The 26,361-nt window shown below is 32.6% G+C and overlaps 2 protein-coding genes across 4 annotated transcripts in view; both read right to left on the reverse strand.

Moving 5' to 3' along the window:
* Positions 1-1,306: 1,306 nt before the first annotated feature.
* Positions 1,307-13,799, reverse strand: LOC132938652 (general odorant-binding protein 71). Of its 2 annotated transcripts, XM_061005603.1 has the most exons (7): positions 13,474-13,799; positions 9,125-9,448; positions 4,731-5,000; positions 2,240-2,275; positions 1,759-1,885; positions 1,602-1,669; positions 1,307-1,486 (listed from the first exon to the last, which is right to left on the reverse strand). In XM_061005603.1, the coding sequence occupies exons 1-7, from the start codon at positions 13,570-13,572 to the stop codon at positions 1,388-1,390; spliced, it is 1,023 nt and encodes a 340-aa protein (XP_060861586.1). In that variant the 5' UTR covers positions 13,573-13,799; the 3' UTR covers positions 1,307-1,387. The 2 variants fall into 2 exon arrangements, with proteins under 2 accessions (XP_060861586.1, XP_060861587.1); XM_061005604.1 differs by lacking the exon at positions 2,240-2,275.
* Positions 13,800-16,843: 3,044 nt separating this feature from the next.
* The window catches only part of LOC132938599 (uncharacterized), a 34,248-nt gene continuing 24,730 nt past the window's right edge, over positions 16,844-26,361 (reverse strand). For both annotated transcript variants that reach the window (XM_061005521.1, XM_061005520.1), the window contains exons 3-5: positions 25,034-25,099; positions 18,341-18,468; positions 16,844-17,210 (exon numbers count right to left, since the gene is read on the reverse strand). In XM_061005521.1, coding sequence (XP_060861504.1) covers positions 17,051-17,210; positions 18,341-18,468; positions 25,034-25,099 — 354 coding nt within the window. In that variant the 3' untranslated portion in view covers positions 16,844-17,050. The remainder of the gene's footprint in view (positions 17,211-18,340; positions 18,469-25,033; positions 25,100-26,361) is intronic.

Genomic DNA, 26,361 nt, shown 5'->3' on the forward strand with positions numbered 1-26,361 from the left:
ACCAGCGCGGGCAACTATTCCGCCCCGACAGAACCAACGATGACGACGACAGCGGTGTAGACTTTGGCACGGTGTGAGTTGTAGAGATATTTTGTCCTTACCTTAGTCCTCTTTAGGTCCGGTGGCTCGTCATTTCGTGGTGGCGGTCATTCAATGAGGACGTGGCTGAAGGGACAACGCTAGGGCGAAAATTACCGAGAGTTGAGGATTTCGGTGCGTCGAGCTATGCGGTTCACAGCGGTCCACTGTGGTCCACTGCGGTCCGCTGACTCTCGCCTTTTTCGCCCAGCGGTAACCCCATCGGCCGGGCCGCTTGTCCGGTCACCGCCGCAACACAAAGTCTCGTTTCACTCGCTCCAAGTCTATTATGGCCTCCGCCGTCCATCGTCAGAGTCGTCACCGCCAATAGTTATAAGACTTATATGTGTTTAACTTTTTGTATTCAAATTATGTAAAATTATATGTAGGTATTTATAAAATATTTATGAATGAGCCACTACTGCAGTGTGCTACGTTTATTTTGTTTAATTAATAAAAATACTTTTTGTATGCATAAAAAAATATTGTTTCTTCTTTTGTCGTACTGTCGAGTGTACATATTATATCAACACAGTGATACAGATTTAACGTCTAAAAAATCGTTAAAATATATACTTTCAACAGAAAACCTTTTAGTCGTTCATACTGAGTATAATTGACCTGCAGTATAAACGCTACACGAGTGCCTATTATATTATTATATGTTCGAAGAAACATTTAAATCGTCAATCACTAAACGCGATGAAAACTGGGAAGTAAATGATGAGACAACGCTGAACAAATCTTGTAACCGGTACAATACTGTAGTACTCAGCCACTCGGGAATTCATTTTTGACCACGTATATTATGTGAGTTTCGACAGTACAATAACAATTAAAGGCATAACCACACAATATGTGGTACACTGGTACACCTACCCTTACCCGTTACCGAATCGAAAATGTAATTGGTAAATTTGCGTAGCCTATAGCTCGAATAACAGTGTGAACTCGCGTGGAATTCATGTGTCAAGAAAATTATGATTATGTGTGCAAAAGTATAAATATTAAATAGTTTTTGATAAAAAATTTGAATATGATTAGGAACTATAAGGTACTTGAAAATATTTCATTACGCGTATTATTTGCATATAAAGTACGCTATACTCACCCTCCTCCTAGTGCGGCTGTCGGAAAGCGGGAGAGTCGCGACTGTGCAGCGTGCCAATCATTCGGAGAAAATTCGTTTTGCTACGATATATATATATATATACATAACAATACAGAATAATGTCGACTTTTAAACGTTTAATAAATAGTTGAAATAACTTAATCAATCACATTAATATTTTTCTACGCAGAAACTTTTTTAATATCCTTTTCTTTTGTCTTGCTGGTTGGTTCCGTCTTGCAAGCCGGCCGAGTTGATTTTGTTCGCGGATAAGTTTTCATCCCAATCGTCGCAATTCTACAGTGACATAAATTAAAGCAGGCATATACATGTATACAATATACCACTAGCTGGATGCACTATATTTAAATTTTAAACTATACATAAACCGTAATCGTTTTAAAATATTTACCCTTTGAGCTTTATTCTCCATGCACACAGCGAAGTTTTTTGAAAATTCGCATTTGTTATTATTCGAGTCTGTGTAAATTAAATCAATGGTGACGAGAATTAATTTATGTTAATAATATTATATTCGGCAATGGTTTCCAAAGTTATACAAAACTCACCCAGCTCGAGAGTGTCGAAACATTCGTCGATAGAGTCCTGTATGAATTCCTTTAATTCGACGTCTTTTATTTGATTGGTCATGATGTTAACTATCGAATATTTGTCTGGACGAGAGTTCGAGTTCAGCTATCCGGCAAGTATAAATACAATTTCTAAATTACTGTTTATTGTATAGGTATAGTAAATATAGATAGTATAACGGATTGTAATCGTTCGAGTGTTAAAGATAATAAACTTTCTTTTATAATACGTTTTGTCGCTCATAAATATAAAATTATCGTTTGATTTCCACACTAAATAAATCATAATACGAATTATATTTATTATTTAGTATTAAAATTGAACGATTAACGTAAGATTATAATATTTATTTGAAATTTGAATCAAACATACAATAGAAAAATAGAAAAATAGAATTAATTCAATAGAAAAATCAATACTTTGGATAACCGAATTTATTTTAAAATAAAAATTACTAACCATTTCTAATTGGTTGAACACGCAATGTACTGTGCACTGTAAATTCAAATAAAAATATTACAGTTTTCAATATGTGGAGAAAATTATTAGGACGAAATCAAATATTATCATTAAAAACACATAGATCAACCTGGATTTATTGATTTTGCTTAATTTCACATAATCCGAGCAAACATCTATATCTGCCTGATTTTTCCAGAATAAGCGTTAACTATTATACCTAATACCTATTATAATATTTATGTACAGGTCGAAATCGTGGTGACTATAATACCATAGGTATACGGTACACCTATAATGGTTATAGCAGTATGTTCTTCTATATTGAACTATATTATAATATAATATATACGTATATAAATAAATATAATATATATGAATATGACAGCATAAGGGCTGTAATGTATCCGTTCGCTATTAATATGTCAAAATAATGCTCGAATATACGAAACGTATAAATATTGTGCTGAGTAGGGTAGTGAGCGTTGAAAAAAGAGGTTTTTGACAAACTGAAAGCAACCGAATAGTGATGCATAACATCGGGCGTACATAATACATATACACATTTTATATACACATAAGAATTTGTGGATACCCACGCGTCCCAAATGCACTCCTATGTTTGGATCGATGGAAAAAAATCACCCGCAGACGATCTAAACAGTTCCTGCTATTATATTGTTATAGGCGACGATCGTGCATAATAAGAGCATAAGAGCATATCTACGAAATACTGTATTATAAACGAATTATATTACTAACTATTACGCAATATTATGTAAATAAAACAGTATGTAAATAAAGTATACTAATATTCAAATATAATTTTTGTTAGGGTAAGTATAACGTATAATAATCATAATAACTTGCACGAACATGTTCAGTGGAGCCCACTATCTTCTTGAAGAATACAATTAAATAAATAATGTACCGGTACGAAAAATACAAATCCGCTCATTAAAGCAGTTGTACATAGTGTATAATGACATAGTAATAAGTGTTTAAAACAAAAATAATTTGTACATCACAAATAATATTATGTAGGTGCATTATAGTTATAATAACCTAAAATTTAGGTCCTAAATTATCGTTTAGTAACATAACCCACTGTCGTATCAAAAAATCTTTAAGTAAGGATGAATTTCAAAAGCGCAATCAATAACACGTGGCTCTGCGTAGAATTATGTATAATAATAATAATAATAATAATAATAATAATATTAAAAACATCTAACAGTTATTAATTAAGTATTTACCAATGTATGTATGCATAAACATTAAACATGCGCTTGTTCTCTGACACCCATTCGCCAGTTAGGTCTTGTAATAACGTAAACATAAGGCATTACAAAATACGGCTGAAAGTTGTATTAGAGTTGTTTTAAGATTAAGTGAAGGACCTGAATGATTATTTGCACCTGTAGGCTGTAAGAGCTGGAGAATAATATCAGATGCAAATATGTAATGACGTCACTATATTCTTAGATATCCAGCTTCTTACATTAAAATCTACTCAAGTAAGTATATATTTGAATATTTAATGGCAATACAATTAGTAATTCAACTTTAAAAATATTTAACTGAATTTGGTAGGACGTATTTATAGTAATCAAAAAACCTAAAAACAATAGTTGAACATTATTTATTTTTGGTCCAGGTAAACTAAAAATGTTATGAATTTTAATAATTATCAAGAATTCTCTATACTAAGAAGTCGTGAAGTGAGTAATATTAGCATTTTTATATTACAATATTTTACATTCCTACTCAGAACTTGGTTAAAGTTAAAATACCGTAACAAAATCAACGAGAGAACACAAACAATATTCTTGATAGTAGGTCACTCTAATATTTAAGCGAACAACACAAATTCGTTTCCGCTGAACTCAAATTTCATATGTTTTACCTTTGCAAGACGGAGACAACACAGAATCATGTTTCAAAGTTATCAAATAGAAGAACTAAGTTAATGACACAGTGAAACATCGTGTTAAGTTTTTACCACGTGAAAAACGAGTAGAGATATTCTGCAGTGTTTACAAAATATGGCATACGCATTATAATGTAAGCATACGCACGATTCTAATCAGCCATGGAATCGTAATATTATCGTTAGAGAAAGTGTTAATTATTATAATATTGTATCGATAATGAACAATAATATGATATTTCGAAGTGAAGTAGGTAGCTATCGACATAATATTTTTGAGGAATGATATATATGTGTCATTACTCATTATTATTATTACTACGGTTAGGTATGATATATAATGGTATAGTCGGTCGAATGCGTGACGTTCGAGAATAATATATTTTTATTATTTTGAGAGTAGAGACGCGTCTGATTTAAAACTCTTGTCGATTACATCGACTAGGTACTATACTTTGAGTCTATAAAATATATCACATCCCCCCTCCCCCTCTTTTCATCCTAGGACATAAAGATTCAGCTGATGTATATTGATGATATTATTATGCTATACAATCTTACGGCGTCCATTTTGTCGAGGTACGTCCCTTTGCCCGCCTGGTTTCCTCCGGTTTTCGTCACGTTTCTGAAACGATTGTTCCCCAAAAGTCTGTTATTGCTGCCCGTCACGGCCGCCTTCTGACGTTTGCTCTTCTCATTGCTGTCATCTCTACGGTACCGTCTCGTCGGCAACGACTGTCGGTTATAGTTGGAATTTGACTGTCCCAAATCGTAATCGGCACTTGGATAACTCCCTTGCCGATGATTCTTAGATCGGCTGCCCGTGTTCCCCTATAATACCAGGGTGAGGGGAAACAATGAAAATATATTTTATATTACACGATATGATATCATAATATGTTTATATTTTCCGATTTCAAGCCGTAACTCGTAAGTATGTATAATATGATGCGATGCATAGATGGAACAATAAAATTATAATATATAAAATAATACTATATGTATAGGTGTATAATAGTGTCGAATTTCCGTTCCACGAAGCAACTACGCAGCGTTCACGGATCACCGCTGTCGTCAAAAATAATGTACCGAGTGTACCTGAATTTAATGGCACAATTTTTATTCTGCATTTTTTGCATTTTTAGGGAATTTATTGCTTTATGGTCATTTTATTTCATTTTAGATTCTGAGAGAAGCGATGAATGTATTGATTTTATAATAATGTGTGTTTTTTTTTTTTTTTGGTGTCTGTCATCGCCTTTTAGGACAGTAAAAATGCTTGGATTTTCTTCAACAGTAACTTTTCTGATAGGAAAGTGAATCTAGTTGGTACTTTGGGGGGTCGAAAGTACATATTTCCCAGTCATTTTCAAACGCGACGTGAAAAACAAAAGAAAAATTAAGGAAAAACGGGAATTTTTACGCAAAATCTGTTTTCGAGAAAATCGATTTTGGTTTTTGGTGCAACTCTAAAACAAATGACCGTAGGTACATGACATTTTGCTTGAATGTTTATATTAGCATTTTCTATACACCATAACATTTTCCAAATATTTTGACTTATTTGAGCTGTTTACGGACATTTTTAGTTTCCAGTTTTTTTAATTTTTTTTTCTATAAATATCAATAAAATTTTATTTGTTTGTTAAAAAGCTTGAAAAATTAATAGAAGGCTCCTAAGTTATTGTTTCAAAGGCAGATGACAAAAATTAAAAATCCATAGTCACAATTTTTGTTTATAAGCATTTAAAGTTCAAATGTTGATAAAATACGTAAAAATGACGAAAATGTGCAAATTATTTTGAGTTAGAAATTCATAAAAAATTTCCCTTTTAAATCTAAAAATGTAAATGAAAATGTATTACAAGATTCCTCATAAGTTTTTCTACCTTTATCAAAAAAAAAAATGTCTACAAGAAAGTCAAATTCAATTTTTATGAGCGTTTGAAATTCATGTGAAAATTTAATGCAAGGCTCCTGATATTATAATGTTACAATAGCAGTTGAAAAATATTGAAAATACATAGGCACAATTTTTTTTTATAAGCATTTAAAGTTCGAATTTTGACAAAATTTATCAAATTTAAAATTTAATAATTATTTTGTAGTGAAAATTTATAAAATGTTCAACTTTTATAGTTAAGGATTGAAAATTTAAAACAAGGTTCCACGTAAATAGGTTATATATAAATTACTTTATTCACAATAATATCAAATATACTTGGTAATATCATGACTGACTGACCGTTTTCGCTCCGAATCGTTTTTCTTATAGAATGATATTATATCATTTGGTGCATTTTATTCATTTTTGTACTTTTTTGTACATGCAATTGCATTTTAGATTCTGAGCGAAGCGATGAATGTATTGATTTTATAATCTGTTGAGTAAAAAAGCTTGGAAATTTAATAGAAGGCTCCTAGGTTATTGTTTCAAAGGCAGATGAAAAAAATTAAAAATCCTTAGTCACAGTTTTTATTTATAAGCATTTAAAGTTCAAATTTTGACAAAATACGGAAAAATCACGAAAATTAGCAAATTATTTTGAGTTGAGAATTCATAAAAATTTTTCTTTTTAAATCTAAGATTTTAAAATGTAATATAAGATTACTCATAAGTTTGTCTACCTTTATCAAAAAAAAAAAAATGTCTACAAGAAACTTAAATTAAATTTTTATGAGCGTCTGAAATTTATATTTTTACAACATTTGATATTCACTCGATTTCTCATGTAACAATTTTCTTATTTTATTGTAATTAAAAAACGAATGACTGTAGATACTTGAAAATTTCACTGAATGTTTATATTAGCATTTTCTATACACCATAAAATGTTGAAAATATTTTGACTCTTTTTGAGCGGCTTTTTGTCAGTTTTCAATTTTTTAAGTTTTTTTTTCTATAAATATCAATAAAATTTTATTTGTTGGGTAAAAAAGTGTGAAAATTTAATATAAGGCTCCTGATATATCGTTCTAATAGTAGTTGAAAAATATTAAAAATACATAAGCACAATTTTTTTTATAAGCATTTAAAGTTCAAATTTTAACAAAATTTATCAAATTTATAATTTAATAATTATTTTGTAGTTAAAAATTTATAAAATGTTCAACTTTTATAACTAAGGATTGAAAATTTAAAACAAGGCTCCACGTAAATAGGTTATATATAAATTACTTTATTCACAATAATATCATCAAATATACTTGGTAATATCATAGGCTGACTGACCGTTTTCGCTCAGAATCGTTTTTCTTATACAATGATATTATATCATTGAATTCAAATTTAACACCATCCATTACAGTGACCCACTTGTAACCTAACGTACAGCAGAGTGACATTTACTTGTCCACCTTTTTTTGTTGTAAGTTACACTTTATTGTAACACATTCAGTTTTCATTAACTTATCGATTATCTGTATAAAACGTACATTTTTAAAAATGTTAAGTCATGATGAAGTAATTTTTGTTATTTTTGTGGTCATTTTTTAAGTAATTTTTTTATGTTTATAACTTTATAAGGCATTTAAAAATTGTTATGTGTGAATTTTTTAGAGACTTTTAAGTAATCAAGCTCTGAGCCCTAGTTATAACTATATAGGCACCGAAATATATTGTTAAAGTGAAGTTTCGCAGGGCTGGCATCATAATAATATATATAGACACATAATATAGTTTCTCGTTTATACTTTACACCTAAAGCCGAGTAGAGTATTATAATTTTATAAAAATATATGACTGAGGCATTTGATATTATTATTATGTATACGTAATATTTACGTAAAGTTTAAAATCCTTAAGCGAAAAACCACCTTACGGAGTTGGGCCTGACATTATGTATTATGCGTAGGTGAAGGCTAAAACTAACAATAAGTGTTCGTCTTTTAGTTTTGTTTGATATATATCACGAGCTAAACAACGTGATCCACCAAGCATGCTCACCCCCATTCTTACCTTTAATAATTTATTAATTCAAATTCTATTTTTTGGAATTTTTAAATATCCATATAAATAGTTATAAATATTAAAGACCATATTTTAAAAATCTTGAAATTTTTTGCGCTACTCAAGGAATGTTCTTGTGGTGATATAAATTTATGTTTTTCAAATGAGAACAATGGGGGCTCCCCCTCACCGTATATTATTTAGTTGATAATTTTTTTTTTTGAAAATGTTAATTTATCTTACTGTTTGAACAATTGTGGTGTAGTTTAAATTAGGCACATTAAAGTAATTGTAAAAATACAAATGGTCTAACAAAAAAGAATCAAAATTAACAATAGTGATCTGCAAACCACAACCGGCGAACAACCCTGTACATCATTATTCATCATCATAAATCGTTCGAGTTTTAGGACAGTACATTCTTATTTGTTATCTTCGTCTTACAAGTGCATGTACATAAGATGGCAAACTTACGTTCAGTAGTTCACGTTATAAGCTTTCATAGTTTTATAATATTAGTCTGAATAGATTTTTATCGTATAATGACGTATAATTTTTTTTTAATTTATCTTTTTTTTGCCTGTTGTGGAAACGAACGGGTTTTACAAAATAAACTTTTGAAATATTTAAGACCGCAAACTACGTTGGTGCACGTCCTAGCTACATATATTATTAGTACACATTTCCATTACTATTAGGTACAATATTATGTCGTAAAGTCACCGGTCAGTAACAAAAAAAAAAACAAAAAAAACCCCGGATTCGATTCGTAATTACATGACACACACCACCCAACGCCGTTATCTGCCCGAAAAACAATTTAAATGAGAACGTTCCGTCACATTAATTTTTCGGACGTGGTTAAAACGCACACACTACATACCTACTCGTAGTATCTATATTCTATGCGCAGTAAGACGTCTCTCTAAATAGTCACAATTTCGTAAAAAAAGAAAATAATAATAATATGAAAAATCCAATATAATAATATTATTATAACACTCACCGAATATTGTTGCGGTCGGGCTTCACCGCACGACGACTGATCGCGGTCGTAACCACCACCGCTACCACGGTTGCCGCTGAAGTCCTGTCGGTTCACGCTGAACTCTCGATTGTTGTTGTTGTTGTTGTTGTTGTTATTGTTGTTGTTCCGCCGGCCGTCTCCGTTCCACCGGCCGTCGTTGTCGCCGCCGGACGCGTAAGTAGAATAATCGCCGTCCACCGCCGACGCTGGCCGGTCACCCGAAGTCGTGTTGTTGCACTGTTCAGCTATGTCGATAAACTCCCCATGGCGTCTCGAGTGGTCTGCCGTCCTGCACTTAAGGTTCTGCACAACATTATTGTGGAATATTATTATGATTGGTTGTAACCAATAAGGCTGGGCCAGTTAATAATTTGTTTCAACTCAGTTAAGTTAAAAGTTAATACACACTTTTTGTTAACTTTTAATTAAGTCAAAAAAAAGTTAATTTGCAGTTTATGCAACGCTAGCGTACTTAATTTTTTTCCAACCCAAAACTAAACTATAAGATATAGTGTCAATACTTCATACAGTATTTCAATATAAGTTAGATTCGAAAGATATACATTTTTAACTTTAAACAATTTACGATACATATTTTTTGACCTGAAAACGAAATAGACTGAAATAGTGAAATATTATAAAATGAAAAACAAAATAAATTAACATAACTTACTTCTTAAAATGAAAAATTAACTCGTTAATTTCACGTTAATTAAGAAAGAAATTAAGTAAGTTAACAGTTAAGTTAATGAAAAGCCAAAAGTAACTAGTTATGTTAAAAAGTTAAAAAAAAATAAACTTTTTAATTTAACTTTAACTTTTTAACTCGTTAATGCCCAGCCTTGATTTCAACTACACGTGGGAACTTTAAGTTTCGATACCACGATGGTATCAATGCGAATCATTAAAAATATGGTAAATGTACCCGTCTCAGGTACATCAAGTGGTCACCAACCAGGTTCAGGGCCTTGCCAGTTTGTTTGATTTGCCACCAGACAGTAGCTGTTTTCAAAGTTTTCAATAATAAACGTCATTTTGAGACTTAAAATAATTAATTTGCCAAAAAATTACCAGCTAGTAGTGAACTTCGTAAATCAAAAATTGAGAGCCTGCATATAAAATACTAAGTGAACGAATATAACGTGCACGAATCATACACAAAATGTCAAGCAGTTAGTTGTGAGCAAGACTTGCCATTTTCCCCAATGACTTTAATCCAATTTTCTATTTCTATTATAATATTATTATAAATTTGTAGTTTATTTTTATTTAAAGGTTTTTTATTTGGAGGCCAGTTTAAGTAAAAATAATATATCTGTAAATACCTGTAATTAACCTATAAATAACCTGTAAATAAACTTGTAAATAATAAGATGGCATACTGTCATAATCCTATGTTTAGATTTATATAAATAAAACGTTTTTGTCATGTTATTTAGTTGGTTTTTATTTTATAGCTATTACAACTAGCTCTCCCCGAGCGTCGCTGGGGGAGACCCCCAAACCCCCCGAGTTGACGAAGAGTTTTAACCGATGTTGGAAGCTGCAGTGGCCTTTTGGTCTGGTCGTCGGTATCGAGCCGGTTGGTGTGTGATAAGGTTAGGACCACCGCGGTTCGACGTGGTAGCCCGGGTTATGCCGCCGCAAATTCGAAATTCCGTAAAAAAATCATATAGCCGCCACGATTTTTTCAGTGTCTAGCAGGTCAGTCACCTCAGTTATCCGGTTAGGCAATCCGACTTTGTCGGATAGAGGACAATGTGCGAAGGCCGGGTCACGTCATAAGGTATGCAATCCGACTGCGTCGGATCGCGGACAGCAATCATTACTGTCACCAAAAAAGCAAAATAAGTAATAAATTACGTGAAAAAAAAATTAAAAAAATTTCGGGCGTCCATGCAAATCATTCAGCCAACTAATTTTTTTGGGTGTCTAGCAAATCAAAAAAACATATTGTATATACCTATCTATGATATATGAACTAATCAATACATATATATATATATACATATCAATATAATATTACAGTTGTCAGGTGAGTTAACTGGTTAAGGTAATCAAATAGCCACTTTCTTATTTTGGTAATTAATAATTTAATGTAGCATTCAAATACTGCTACAGTTACTATATAATATATATTAATAAATAAATAGATCCTCATTAAGTCATATAGTATACATATAGGTTAGTTATTAATTTGATTTTATGCTCATGATTATAAACGTACCTATAGTATAGTCGACTCGACTCGAATCGACATTTACCTACCTACAGACCGATACAGTGGCTATATCGTGTATATTTATGCCAAATTAAATATATAAATACCAATATAAGGAAGCCACGGCGTGACCGAGTAGGCAAAAGACAAAAGGCAGTCAAATATAGTATAACAATAACGCAGTTTATTGAATCAAAACAAACATGTAAATATATCAATAAAAAAAATCGAACTTTTCGACGCATGTATTTATGTCTGTACATAGTAATACCTACGCGACGTAAAGTGGTAAAACACGACTTTCCTAAAAAAATTATCAATAAACACGCGCGACGGCGGCACTCGGTTTGCACGTTATCTCCGCGCCGCGGCGGGCCCACCGGGAACAAAATACGACCGCGCGCGGCCTGTAAATTTAGCGGGGAACGCGAATAAGGTCCGAGCGAAGACGCAGGAAGTCCTCAAAGGGGGTAAAGATTGATATATTATAATGATATCTTCGTACATAAACTATATTATTTATATGAATAGATCAATAAATAAACTAATCAATAAAATATATAAGTTTTTATCTTTAAATATAAACACAAAGTTCCTCGTTAATATACCTTTTTTTTCTGATAATATTTTCTATAAATCTTTAAACTTATAATCTCTAAGTTCTTCATAAATATACCTTTTTTTCTGATGTATAATATTACAAAGTAGAGGCCTGGGAGACCGCCCATCGAATTTTTTCATTGGCCGTCTCAAAAATCGCCAAAGGTGCGCTACACGGGTCTCTGCTTTATAGTTAGAGATAGAGATAGATATATGTTAAAAATATTTGATTTGAACTTTTATGGCCCCCGAAAATGTTAAAAATTCCCAATGTAGCCCTCCCAAAAACATATTATCATGATCGTTTACCTAGAAATAAAATCGTTTGTACCAATATTTTTTTTAGAGAAAAAAGGTTTGTATTTTGCAAGAACTTGCTTTAGACCGTATATTGAACATGGTTGGTAAGAGGTGCGAGGAAGTCAAAATTCGACACGTTTGGGCTAAAGCGTTTATAATGAAAAAAATAACATTGAAACAATATTGTTGTCGCAGTATAGATAGGACATATAGGTATACTGCCAAGGGACGTAGAACGATTGACATAACATGCATGTTATTTGTCGTGAAAAATGTGGATTATTGGTAAAAAATAAAAGGTTCAAAACACGAGATGAAAAAAAGAATATCCCTCGTCAACGCACTCAACATAATTAGTATAATACATATAATATATTATTATAATGTGTTGTAGGCACATAGATATTATTACACGGATATAATACCTGTACTGTCTTATAATATACCTACGGTCTATGTGGAGAAATAATGTAAACATAAACTCTTCCAGTTGTTCCTAGTCCTGAATAAGGTCACGTAACAATATTATTATAATTACCTACCTTTTACGTTTTTAAACATTATAAAATATATTTTATCAATACGCATAAAATGCAGTAAGAGGATAAAAAAAAAAAATAATAAAGTGCAATTAGAGTTGGATTAGGGTTTTATATTATATTATCAAGTTATAGATTTGGCATCAAAACCAAAAACGATATTATTGAAGATTATGAGATTTCGGAAAAAATAGACTCGCGATAGTGATGTACCTACATTGCCTATGCAGGGCTCCGTGTTATCGTTATAATCATATAATATATTATAAATTAATTAGTAAATAATATATATTATGTATATATTGAAATTTTAGATATTAGAAAAACAAATAATACACAAAAGAGCAAATAGACCATAAGTGCAAATATAGGTGGGTGGGTAGAGCCCCCTCCCTTGAACTTTAGTATAGACCACACTGCCAAAAAAAAAAAAAAAAACTGAACATTTTACACATTTACAACATTTTTTAGGGGTTATGTAGTACCACGAAAGTCTTATAAGAGTCCGGTATAAACCTGAGCTTCAGACACCCTCCCCCCAAATATCAAACACTATTTTTCCCGTGAACGTGACATTATAATATATGGACTATTACACGGGTATGCACGGGGTGCATAATATATGAAATTAATAACGATTGTAATATAATATTATATTGCGAACTCACGTGGACTTGTCCGACAGTCAGCAGAATGGCAACCGACAGCGTCATGACCGTCGTGGTACTGTGACCGCAGCATCCTCCGCTGTTCAGCAATAATGACATGGTGACGATGGCGATGTGTTGCGAATACAATATCGTCGTATTGTGGGTCTTTCGGTTTTATACGCGTTGTCGGAAACCGTCATCGCGCACGTCGCGTGGACAACAATAATAATTGCAATTAATGTTATTGTGCTGTACCGGTGATTGATATATGAAAACAAATTGAAAAAATATTTCGATTCCGGTCCGGACCTACAACGCACGCGTAGAACGGGCGATGGCTGAAACCGCCGCCGAACGCGCGTCCGCAATATGTCTTCCGGTCGGAAGTGAGTAGTAGTCGTCGTGTCGTCGGCGGCGGGTGACCGACACGCACGTGGTGTATTATAATATTATGGTATATACGTGCCTATAATTATTTAATAATATGCTGATGTAAGTACAATGGGAATATGGGATATTCATACGATATGCTTATCGCGTGTACACTTGGTGTCTCGCCGCTTTCGTCTTGATCGACATTTTTTACGACTAATTAATAATAAATTATTTACATATTATATGCGATATAAGTAGGCACGTACGCGCGAGGACGACTAAGTCGCGAACATGCCATATGTACATTGTCATAGTTTTTGTACCCATTATGACTGCTGCAGTTGTTATCGTAAGGACGTTAAGCTGGTTATAGACTTCCAAGTTCCGCGGGGGTGCAGTATCATACAAACCGTAACGGACAAAGGAAAGCGGTAATCACAACGCGATTTTAAGCTACTCAACACATCGAATAATATTTTTTCGCACAGTATTATAACCAAATTTATTGATTTGATTTAAATTGCTTGAAAAAAAGTGTCTTAAAATAGATAATAATGTTGCACCCGATTTAAAATAAAAAAAATAAAATTTTAGCGAATAGGTAGTACCTACTATAGTTTTTTTCGCGCATTCCGGACACCGGTGGGAGCGTATGCACGGCTGACGATCGACGATGACTGTTGGCCAATCACAGAACGCATAGCCATCGCATGAGCGGTCAGGCACCATTCGGTGGCTCAGTCTGCATGCGCAAAGCCGGTTCAATCTTAACCTGAACTCAGTATACCTACTTAAAATAAGTTCTGACCTGATATCCATCGAAACGTTGACAGATACTCTTCCAACCCAAAAAATACTACCGCAGGGGTCCACGTTCTTCGCGTTCCACACGATCCGTAATAAGAATACAGAATTCGAAGCTCATCGTGACAACTTCCGGTTACAGGAAGTAGTTACTCATTAAACATACTGAGTTACCGGTATTATTATCGTCGAAAAAGCAGTTGACGATAGGGTTGGATAGGATATTTTCCGTTGGTGAGCATTAATAAAATCAAGATAGAAAGAGAAATCAGCGTTTCGATTATTCGCCTTTTTTATACTGCCAAAAATATGTCACGTCTTACAGTTATACTCAATTTGTTTTTAATTAATTTTAGGCATGGATTTGTTATAAAATATAAAATTATAGTATTATAACATAGGCTATTGCTCGCAAGTCGCCAACATTTATAACTAGGGTTCGGATTTAAAGGCAATATAATCAATAAAAAAAGCATTTAAAATGTAAAAAAAGGCAAATAAAGGCATTTAATTTATATAAAAAGGCAATTCATAAATATACTACAAAATAAAAAAAGTGAACATTTTTTAAACACTTTCAATTGCACACATTTTGAGAAAAATACAAATTAAAAATTAAAACTGCATGCAAAATAAACTAGTTGGTATTAAAAAAAAAAATTGACTACCATGTACTTTGATAGGCTGTCTTCAGTAAATACCAAATACTCGATAAGACGATATCGATAAATATTGCGAATAATAAAACCCATTTGTAGCGATATACGCAAGCTGTGTATAAAATTATAAATCAACTGAAAAATTAAACACAAAATAGGCATTTATAAGTACAAAAGGTAAAAAAAGGCAAAAAGGCATTTATAAGTAAAAAGGCAAAAAAAGGCAAAAAAAAAAAGGTTCCATCGTCTAATAAATTAAATGAAACACATTTTTGTATAAAAATTATTTTTCTATTATGATTAATAAAAGAAAGGCATTTGCCTTCAAATCCGAACCCTATTTATAACAAAATATTTTTTTTACGAAAGTTTTTATTTTTATCATCTAAACGAATTCAATGCAATACAATATAGATTGAACTATTGAAGTGTTTTAATAGAAGAATTGTAAAAAAATAGCAAAGGAACGCTGCAAAGGTGTATTGAAAGGTTTGTTTTTAGAAAGTTATTGATTTAAATGTCGTTTAAAAAAATTAGAAGTGGGTAGGATAAAATTATCTTTAAAAAATAAAAGGCAACCTCCCTATATAGTTCACTTACCTACTGCAGATAATAACATAAAATTATGTGGCATGTGTATAATATATCTGTAAACGACAATAGTCATAAATATATTTTAATATGTCATTAAGACTGGTTTATACCACACTGCGATATATGGTACCTATTTACTGTATATAATTATTATAATACACAACACAACGATACGATTACACGTGACTTAAGTAGAATATAAAATAATAACAGCATGACTTATTATGTTTATTGCGCTTTTTTTTTTGGTTTTGAATTCATTTACGATGAAGACGATTTATTTATCCTCATAAAAACCGACTGGCGTTGTCTCTCGCTCTCTCATCTCTCACCAGCTACAATATACCTACATAATACACAGCAAATCCGTTATGTAAACGGTCGACGACTTTGGATTCCAGGAACGTACGATTCGTGTTGGAAACCACGACGAAAACGACAGAGTAAAAAACCAAATAGCCGGAAATTTAGACGCGGTCGGCGAGTCGCGAGCAAACAAACAGCGCGATCGAACGGTGGCGTCGGTCGTCTCACAAATTCATCTTCAATCGCGCACCGATGCAAAACGTTCTGACGCAACTCACCGTGACTATATACGGTATTGCCGGTGTATGCATACCTATGTCCTACACCTACCTACGGCTGTATTTATAATTTAATGCCTATACTGCCGCAGATAGATAACGCGTTCGTACGAGCCGTTTTTAATCAATTTCCGCGTTGCCAGTCTCGTTGAACGAATGGAATACGTAACCACGGTATACGGGGGTTAGGTCAGGTCACGTCGCGTGGTGTCACAGTGACTGTAGTAGTTGTAGTCCGTAATGCGCAAGTGCGTTATACAATTTTAAATTTAACACCCAAGTAAATATTTTTTTAATATCATTATATGTAGGTAAATAATGTGTATTCCGTCTTTCTACACACATATATATATATTATTATTATTATGCATACACGCGTTTAAAAACGAATCGTTTATTGATGGGCACATAATATTACAACGACAACAAACTAAGTCTGTAATATTATACATAGTTGGTATTTTACGCACTATGTTACTTAAGATATTAATTTATAAACAATTTATTAACAATTATATTATTATTATATTATGCTATAATAATCACATCACGTATTATTGAAGCGTTATACAACTGCTGTCACACTTCGAGAGCTTCGGCCTTTTGCGCGCGATACCCAAGCTCCGGATGCGAACTATAGTTGTACACTTGCATTTTTCCGTCGTTGTCCAGATATCCGTAATGGCCGTGGACGTTTCCTCCGGTGTCCCTTTCCTCGTACCTGAACTGTCTGTTGGACCTGCTCGAAGACGTCATAGTTACAATGATTATTACTTCTATCAGTGGCGGAGTGAAAATTATTTAAATTGCGTACCCACCCACCATTTCTTCCCGTGTTTATGTGGACGGTCCCATTTACCTACCAAACCCAGTTCATAAAAGTACATACATTGTTCATAAATTATAAACAAGTTCATCATTAAGTTACCCGGGGGTGGGTAAGAAAAATAGGTATCACGCCGCCACTGATTCACGTCGTATTTAATATAATATGTAATAATTATTCAAGAAGACATAATATACCTACATATTATAATAATTTTATTAAAATTCCACATTATTAAATTTATAATATGTCCATTGTTCACTTCTGAAGCTGTACAATATGTGTAGAAAAAACAGTGATATATGCGCGATAACTATAATCGATGATACCGATCCGATTGCGTACAATGTGAACGGACTTTCTTGCTGTTGTGGTATGGGTATGTTGTGGGGGGGGGGGGGGATGAGGTTCATCATCGAACTAGTAGTCTCGTAATAAACATCATTACATATAGACTAAGCCGATTATCTATATAATATGTTATATTATGTAAAAATGTGGTAATCGTTAACGGTTTAGTTGAAATGTGTTGTTACTCGTTTCCGAAATACTTTCTAGAAGCTTATAAAATCTTTTGCAGAAATAATTTTGACGAAAGATATATTTATAAGACTTAACGACTATTATAATGTCGTATTGTATTGTATTGTGTGGAATATCGATTTAAAAAAATTGAATTGATTTTAATGTACAATCGACATCGAGATGATGGAGCTTAAAAACTAATCACATATTATCCGTTCCACAAGACGACCAGAAGAAACACGAAGAGCGGTTGTTTTCTCTCACAAACGTTTAAAAGATTAAACCAAAATTGTATACGCGTGGCACGAGCCAGACTGCTGGATATATAATATAACTTAAGTTTATAAAATATATATGAATAATATTGTATATAGATTATAGGTACGTCACGGCGTGCTGGTGAATTTTATTTTAATGTGGGAAGCGTTTCGCATCGGTGGCTGAAAAAAACCGGCCCCCGACACGAACACCGATAAAATACGATTGCTTAAATAATTAAGAAATAGTTTAAGAAATACCCTTTGCCGGTGTCGAATCCAAATTTGTACGAATCAGGACCGCCGATGCCATGCAGCTGGAACTCAACACGTTCGCCGCCACCGTCTTCGAATGTTAAGTCACCACCAAACTGTTCGCTGAGCTGAGACTGCACCACCGTGTCAAAAATATGAAAAAAAAATATGAAACGAAATTAGAAAGACATTTTAAGACATTTATCCAGGGTAGGTATGCGATTATAGTATTGGTTACCTATACATTTATAATGTAACAAAAAGTATTTACATACGATATGAAACAAGATTCGCTCAAAGTTTGGATTAATAGCCAATAATAGGTATACAAATACATAATATATTTAGAACATTTTTTATTTTCATAAATATAGTATGTTTATATTTTTTACATCGAACAATACGGGAGTACCTACTTATTTCCACATAATTTTTCTACTAAAAGTTCTCACATCACATAAGCCTAATACAATTAGAATTTATAGTAGATTGGGCAAAAAAATGTTGGAACCAAAAATAAGATATGTGATGCAGAAATAATATCATTATCTATATCATACCTCACCCTCCCCCCACATTATACATTATTTTGTTGTTTGGATATGCCACTGACCACTGTTATACTTGGGAAAAGGTCATTGAAACAATACAAAGGTATAACAAAACGTAATACGCTGTCACAAATGTAGTCACGCAATGTCACAATAATATAGAATGACAGTTTTCATGGACTTCCTGTGCTATCTATCTATTTGCTAAATTTTGGAAAAAATCAACAAAATATACAGCTATTTTAGTTATACATTATAATGTATTGTATTGAAATATAATAATAGATGTCCGACGAAACGACAAGAAAAAAAATCATACCTTTTAGGAAACACTGTCTCATATAGCGATGGTTGCAGGGTGGTATGTTATGGTAAAATGGGTTGTACCTCATACAGTTCTACCCGAAATGCCAATGAATACTTCGTGTTTGTTATTTCGTAACTATAAGAGAGATACATGATGCACACTATCATTAATTAAAATAATAATTTTTTTTTGTTTTTCCCGGCGCTTTTAAATACTACTGGAAATTTCAAAATTTGACCTTTTGAATGCACCAACTAGACTCACCTTCACACCGGAAAATACACTGAAGTTGAAAATCGAAGCATTATTTCGACTTCTTACCGTGTACACAGACACAAATAATAATAAAAAGAAAACGCATATCATTGTACAATTAATACATCTATCGCTCCACTTAGAATCTAAAAATACACTCAAAACATTTTATAAAGAAGTGCGATATCCATTTATTTAAAAAAAATTTCATGCAGAATATTTTTCGGAGAATCATTATATAGGTACACATGTAACAATTTGAACATGTAGGCAGTTGGTTAGTTATATGTATTTAAAGTCTACATGAGCTCCGAGTAGTAGATGAAGATTTAGCGGCAGTTTTGTGCCACTCCAGTATACTCATATAATAGTCATATTATTTACTTAAAAGTTTTAACTACTTATAGTTTAGTTAGATACTGGTTAAAAAATTTTTTTTGTTTGAATTCTTAGAAAAATATTTCAGAATATGAAATTAAAATAGTATACTCAAACTCAAGTTAAAAGAAAAAAAACTAAAGAAATTATAAGTATTTATAACGGTTCGATATGGTAGGAAATATAATTTATTCCAAAAATTATGTTTAGCTATAGTTTGTGTATATTATGTTATAGTAAATTTAAAATTATGTAAAACAATTGTTTTCATAGCGTTAATACTTATAGGTACCTCGTACCTACCTATACATTTTAATAACATTAAAATATTGTGATTCAGTTTGTTACTACTATAACCACCATAATAGTGGTTCACATATAATCATAATATTATACTCAAGCCACGAGGTTATACTGTTTGATTCGTTGTTTAAAAAATATTTTATATTATACAGGAGGGGTGTAGATATGTACTTAATTACTGCTATAGCAGTGTGTGAATCAGACACTTAAGTCGATTGTTTATACTACGTTGATTTGTATCGACCTATGTATAATTTATACATTTGTAAAATTCCAATGAGCGTTATACCATATGTGATATACTAGCTGATCCCGTGCACTTCGCTACCCGTTAAATGTACGAACTTTTATATGACTCAAACTTTGTTCAATGCGTTATTTAATTTTCGGTGTATGATGTTCTAGATTTATCTTAACTTTTCTGTTGCCGGAACAAAAATTTTGATTCGCAGCAGTATATTATCAGGCAAGCAATCTACCTGTAGTAAATCGCGGACCCCGTGCTATTTGTACGTAAGTGTATGAATTAACTCTAAAGTATCAAAGTTATACCAAGTTTGTCGTTTTTACTCGGTATAACTTTGATAAAAAAAAAAATGAAATTTAACCCTTTTTAAAAGTGATAAATTAAAAAAATTAGTCCTTTTAAAATTGTTACCCTTTTTTAAATTTAACCATTTTTAAAAAGTTTCTAAAAATTCAAGGTTTTTATTTTTTTGATCCCTTTTTTTAAAAAATCTTTTCAAAAATATTAATCCTTTTCCTGTAAAATAAAATAAATTCCTGTTTGAGCACTTCCCCAGGCTTTTATTAATTTGTCGTAGTGTGGTGTTATATAGCCTAGCTATAGCCTTCCTCGATGAATGGACTATCCGACAAAAAAATAATTTTTCAATTCGAACAAGTAGTTCCTGAGATTAGCGCGTTCAAACAAACAAACTCTACAGCTTTATATATAAGTATAGATATAATATATATATATGCACACGAAATACCTATCTATACAATATATTTAAAAATATATATCATACGATATAGTAAGGATCCTATCGTGATACGAGAGCGGAAATCCGATACATTGGTTAAAAATTCATAACTTTTAGTGTTTCACGAAACGCAGTACAAGTTTTGTTTAAAAATGTAACGGACTTCCGTAGAAACTGCTATGCATATTGTATACGCTGCGCTGCACGGATCGTTGGCAAAAGAAATATTTAGGGCGGCATATAACATAATAATATGTATCATGTATGAATAATAGTTAAAAATATACAAATTCTTATTAAATATTTAAAATACTCTGCACCGATGAAAAATAAAAATGGTACCTACCTACCATCCTTTGCATAAATTTACATAATTGTGTGTGAGTGTGTGTGTGTGTGTGTGTGTGCGTGTGTGTGTGTGTGTGCGTATCTGTGGTACATTAAAACAGATTAAAATATTTTTTTTCTGAGTAAATTTGAATTGTTTAACAGTTTAATCAAAATATTATTATGTATTTAACATTTGAATCATATTAGTTTATACGGTGAAACCTTCGCTGTTATTATTATACTTTTTTATGGGACTTTCACAGTCTACAAGATTAAGAAATAATTCGTTTAAGGATAAACGATTTAAAATTTCATTTCGAGAATGGCTTCTCCTAAAACCGTTAACAATGAACAGCCTCATTTAGCAGTGGCCTTTTTTGGGGATTTGCGACGCGCGGGTAGACATAATCCCGGAAAAAAAAATATCTGTACACCGCCATTTGACAAACAAATTATACATATTGTATATTGCTTTAAGTATAAAGTTGTAAATTGCATACGTATTAAACAAAATTCGTCAATCGGGTCAATTCTTAAATCGTTCCCAAAAACGATCAGTGCAGAATTTGTTTAAAGGGGAGGGGGGTTCATTTTAATTAAATATTTAAATACAACTTGGAGAGGGGGTTCACACATCTTATATATTTTGGGATTATACGGCCCAATAGGTGTGGGGGGGGGGGGGGGGGGGGGGTTATAACACAGTGTGGGTACACTGTCTTCGCACCAGCTTTTTACATATTTGAAGTATAAAATAATGCATACAAATAGATAGTGTATTTAACAATAATAAAAATAAGTTATATGGATGACGATAATATTGGTACAAAATTACAATGTTAAGTATATTAAGTAAAGTATCGACATCAACACTATTAATGAAAGATCGCATAGTTCTGACCGAGTAATCTTTCATTACAAAATTTAAACGGAAAGTAAGTCGGAATATGGCACGTCTCGATGGATCTCTAACGGGCCATCGGAGCTTGTAGAATGATCAAACGCACGTGGAGCCAAAGCGAATCAATCTTTCATTGCAGTAATAACTAATACTCGCATACGACACATATTATATTATAGTAAAATATATTTAGGTGTCATCACTTTTTAGAATCGTGTACAACAATACTTGAGCAATGCACTATACTCTGGCCCGACACAAGCGGAAAAAAATATGAATAAATAGTATTAAATATCATTGTACAGGTATTAATATTATAGTCTATACCACGATCCTTCCGCCGCCAACCGTCTGGTTGAAAACGACCCGCTCCCCACGCCGACCAACCGACCAACACGTGATCGACAATAATTATTAATAAATATTTGAAGGAAAATATAAAAAAAACAGTGTCGTCTGCCAAAAGCGTTATTATACGTTGATAATACACGCACTGCTGCGATTCATGACTTAACGTTTTGCGCATAATGTCCATGCCGTAATAACGCCGTGTAATGCAGGTTCGTGCGTGTACATAATAAAATATATAATAATATAATATATAACATATATCTATACAACCAGGATTTTGGCATGGGACTCGTGGGAGTGAATTTTTCCAATAAACGACCGCGTTCATAGGCGGCAGCTGATTATGGGAGGGGGGCAGGGTGTTGTTGCTCCGGGCATAACTATACTTTTTTTTATAAATTTAAATTTAAATAATCCTCTCAGAAGTCATAACTCCACACATGGACTTATTTCCTACAGTTAATATTATATTTGTATATTTTATAATTTGCAGTTACCATTTACCATAATATAGGTTCCTAGGTGGTTAGGTATATAATGTTATCATATCGACCTAAATTCCTTAGCCGTATTACACATCGAAAATGATCTAGCTGAAGGTTATAGCTACCTTCACTATAAACTGTGATGATATACCAAGTTTTTACAGAAATATTTTATTCACAACCCAGGAAAAAATGTGTATAATTGTAATTTTTTCAATGTTTAAGTTAATTTTATTATACAAATTGTTTTTTATAACTTAATACATTTTCTTTAGTATGATTGGGCAGTTTTATTTTGTTGTCTTCTGGCCGGAAATTCATAAATAAGGTCCTGCTTCTTACCGATAGTTACTTATAGCTAATGAATATATATATATATTTTTTTTTTTTTGAGTTAATAAGGCTTCGACATTTGAGGTAATTAGCCTGAAGGTTAATTTTAGTCGGTCATGACTGTGGGTTAGGGTACGGTTTGGAACACGTATATACGTGGCGAGGATTTTTTACTAAAACCCGGGTGGTCACCCATCTGGAGGCTAGTGACACCGGCCAATGCTCGACCTAAGAACATGTTAGTGACTGAGATCAACCACCGTGCCACACCAGGCCACAGAGTAAATATTTATTATTTAATATTATAACACCACATTGTTGTATATGATAATATTATGATATTTGTTACGATGATTAAAAACTCACGAACAATAACGTTAAGAAAAAAAATTAATAAATCGACCGAACCTTTTTTTTTGTTTGTTGTTCTAAAAAAATTGGTCCATTAATTTTATAATACCTATAAAAAACGTGTGACAATGTTTTTTATATTTTTAGTTTTCTTGGTGTCAGGGTGATTTTTAGATTTTTTCGTTCATAAAATGTTGAATAAATAATAATATAGGTCAATATATTATTATTATTTCTTGTGTCTGTAGAATTATTACAGTTTCTAATCTTAACGAAACCGATTTAGAAAATTCGTTAACAGAAAAAATATACACGGTAATTTATTGTAAGACCAATATCGTCTTCGTTCGCCATTGACCTAATCCAAAACTAAAAGATTTTCTATTTCCTTTATTTACAAATATATTTTGCGATTCTTTAACAAAGTATACAATCGTCGTGTTTGAAACATAATCTCCTATACATAATAGTGATAATACGGCGACGGCGACAAATACGAAAAAAGTATAATACTGTTCCCATTTATATATGATGCTCCTGAGTGGAGCGAAGGAAAGTTATTTGGTCTTACGAAGTGTTTTTTTTAGTTTACACTTTTACATAGGTACAAATAACTACAAAGCTTACGCTTCAAAAAATATTGAAATTTTAACACAGCAGATTGTCCACCGTTTTGAAAAGTGTCATTTTTCGAATTTTTCAGTGAGTTTCAAAGGAGAATTGCGATGCGTATAACGGCGAGATAAAAACTGTCGAAGAATGCAATTAAAAATATGTTCTTCACAATCGTTTTTCCAGTCTGACGATTTGTCACCGATTAGAAAATTAAAGACTCCCCCCCCCCCCTTAAAAATCCTCGTTGTGCGAATCGTATTTTTAAGATTGATATTTTTTATAATATTATCGACTCGCTGACTCAGTTACATTAATACATTAGCATATTATTATGTACACACTACACACACATATAATATAATATATTATTATAGCGTTGCGCCGTTGCTCATAAATAGTTTATAAATCTAGAAATCGTGAACTAAAATAGTGTAACATTAACCAGACGCGTGCGGTTAAGAGAGACTATATACCGCGTGGTAGAAGGTATATAATGATATTAAAATAAAAATTATATTATAATATTACTGTATAACAATAAAAAAAACCTCACCGGTTCGTCCAACGTGTGTTGTTGCAGTTCGTCTTCGGCTTCCTCAACGATCGTGCCTTCGGGCAACTGAAACAATAAAGATATGATATTATATTATATATTGTGTGTAGTTTATGTACACACTGCAGCTGGTTAGCGGTTAGCGGTTATTAATATAATATTGTCATGCCAAGCCGAGCGATATGCTTGACCACGGCACAGATCGCCGTGTATTGTATGGCGGTACTGTCTTTGTTTTAAAAACGTAAAAAAAAAGAAACTCGCTTACAAGCTAAAAATAGTGGTTTACTACAACTTCGACTGTTAGTGATAGGGTTTGTTCAAAGTTGAGAGATAAAAGTAAATATTATCGCAAGCCGATTTAAAAGGGGTTATTTTTTTTTTTTTTGAAAAGGAGAACATAATAATTTGAATTTTTGGAATAAATACAAAATTAAATTCATTCGGCAGGCAAGCGTGTATCTGCTAAAACTCAATAAAACGTTTTGATTATAATTCGAACAGAGCTGTTTGAGGATGGTTAATATTTTTAATACGAACAGTGGTATAAAACTAATAAAGCTTACGAAATAGTATATTGTGTGTCAAGGAGGAGAAGTGAGCTATTAAATTATTTGAAATTTCCTTCCCGCACGAGCCACACGTACTATTTTTTGTCACGCCTCTGCATCCCCTCTCCACTAGCCCCATTGAACATTTCTGAGAACGCCACTGCGCCTCAGCGTTCATCGATCAGTGTCTGGTTGTGCAAGGGATACGTCCTGAAATTTTGAGGATTTCCAGTTTACCACCCGGTACTTTTTGGGATTTATAGTTTTACTGTTTACCGCCCGGCATTATGGGGATTATCACATTACCACCAATTGTCAGAAATAGGTCGCTTTTCACCATCATCGAAAACTAAAATTTTGGCGCATGCGTGATAAAATAGTATATTGTGTGGCAAGGGCGGGAAGTGATCTATTTCAGTCGCGGGCGACGTGTGAGGAACGAGCCGCAGGCGACGATCGCATTTCGCCAAAGACTGAAATTGCCTTCCCACACGAGCCACACATGCTATTTTTTTTGTCACGCTTCTGCATTCATCGATTAACGGTAAAGGTAATGCAGCTAGGGATCTATGCAATAACTAGACCATAATTCTACGACAACAATATTTCATGAAAGAAACGATTTGGTTTTATTAATTTTAAGCGTCAAGCATGGTGGGTATAATATGAATATAAGATGTAACCAAAAGTTTATATTTTGTAAGGACCGTGGTATAGATTTCAGTATAAATAATAATTATTATTATATTAAAATAAAATAAGAATAAAAAAATGTAA

Source organism: Metopolophium dirhodum, chromosome 2 (genome assembly GCF_019925205.1).
Source record: "Metopolophium dirhodum isolate CAU chromosome 2, ASM1992520v1, whole genome shotgun sequence".
Classification (NCBI taxonomy): domain Eukaryota; kingdom Metazoa; phylum Arthropoda; class Insecta; order Hemiptera; family Aphididae; genus Metopolophium; species Metopolophium dirhodum.

Coding starts and splice junctions, on each gene's coding strand:
- LOC132938652 (XM_061005603.1), bottom strand. CDS start 13,572: ATGTCATTATTGCTGAACAGCGGAGGATGCTGCGGTCACAGTACCACG. Junction 5,001..9,124: donor CCCGACCGCAACAATATTCG/GTGAGTGTTATA, acceptor CTGGTATTATAG/GGGAACACGGGCAGCCGATC. Junction 1,886..2,239: donor TGTTCAACCAATTAGAAATG/GTTAGTAATTTT, acceptor CTTGCCGGATAG/CTGAACTCGAACTCTCGTCC.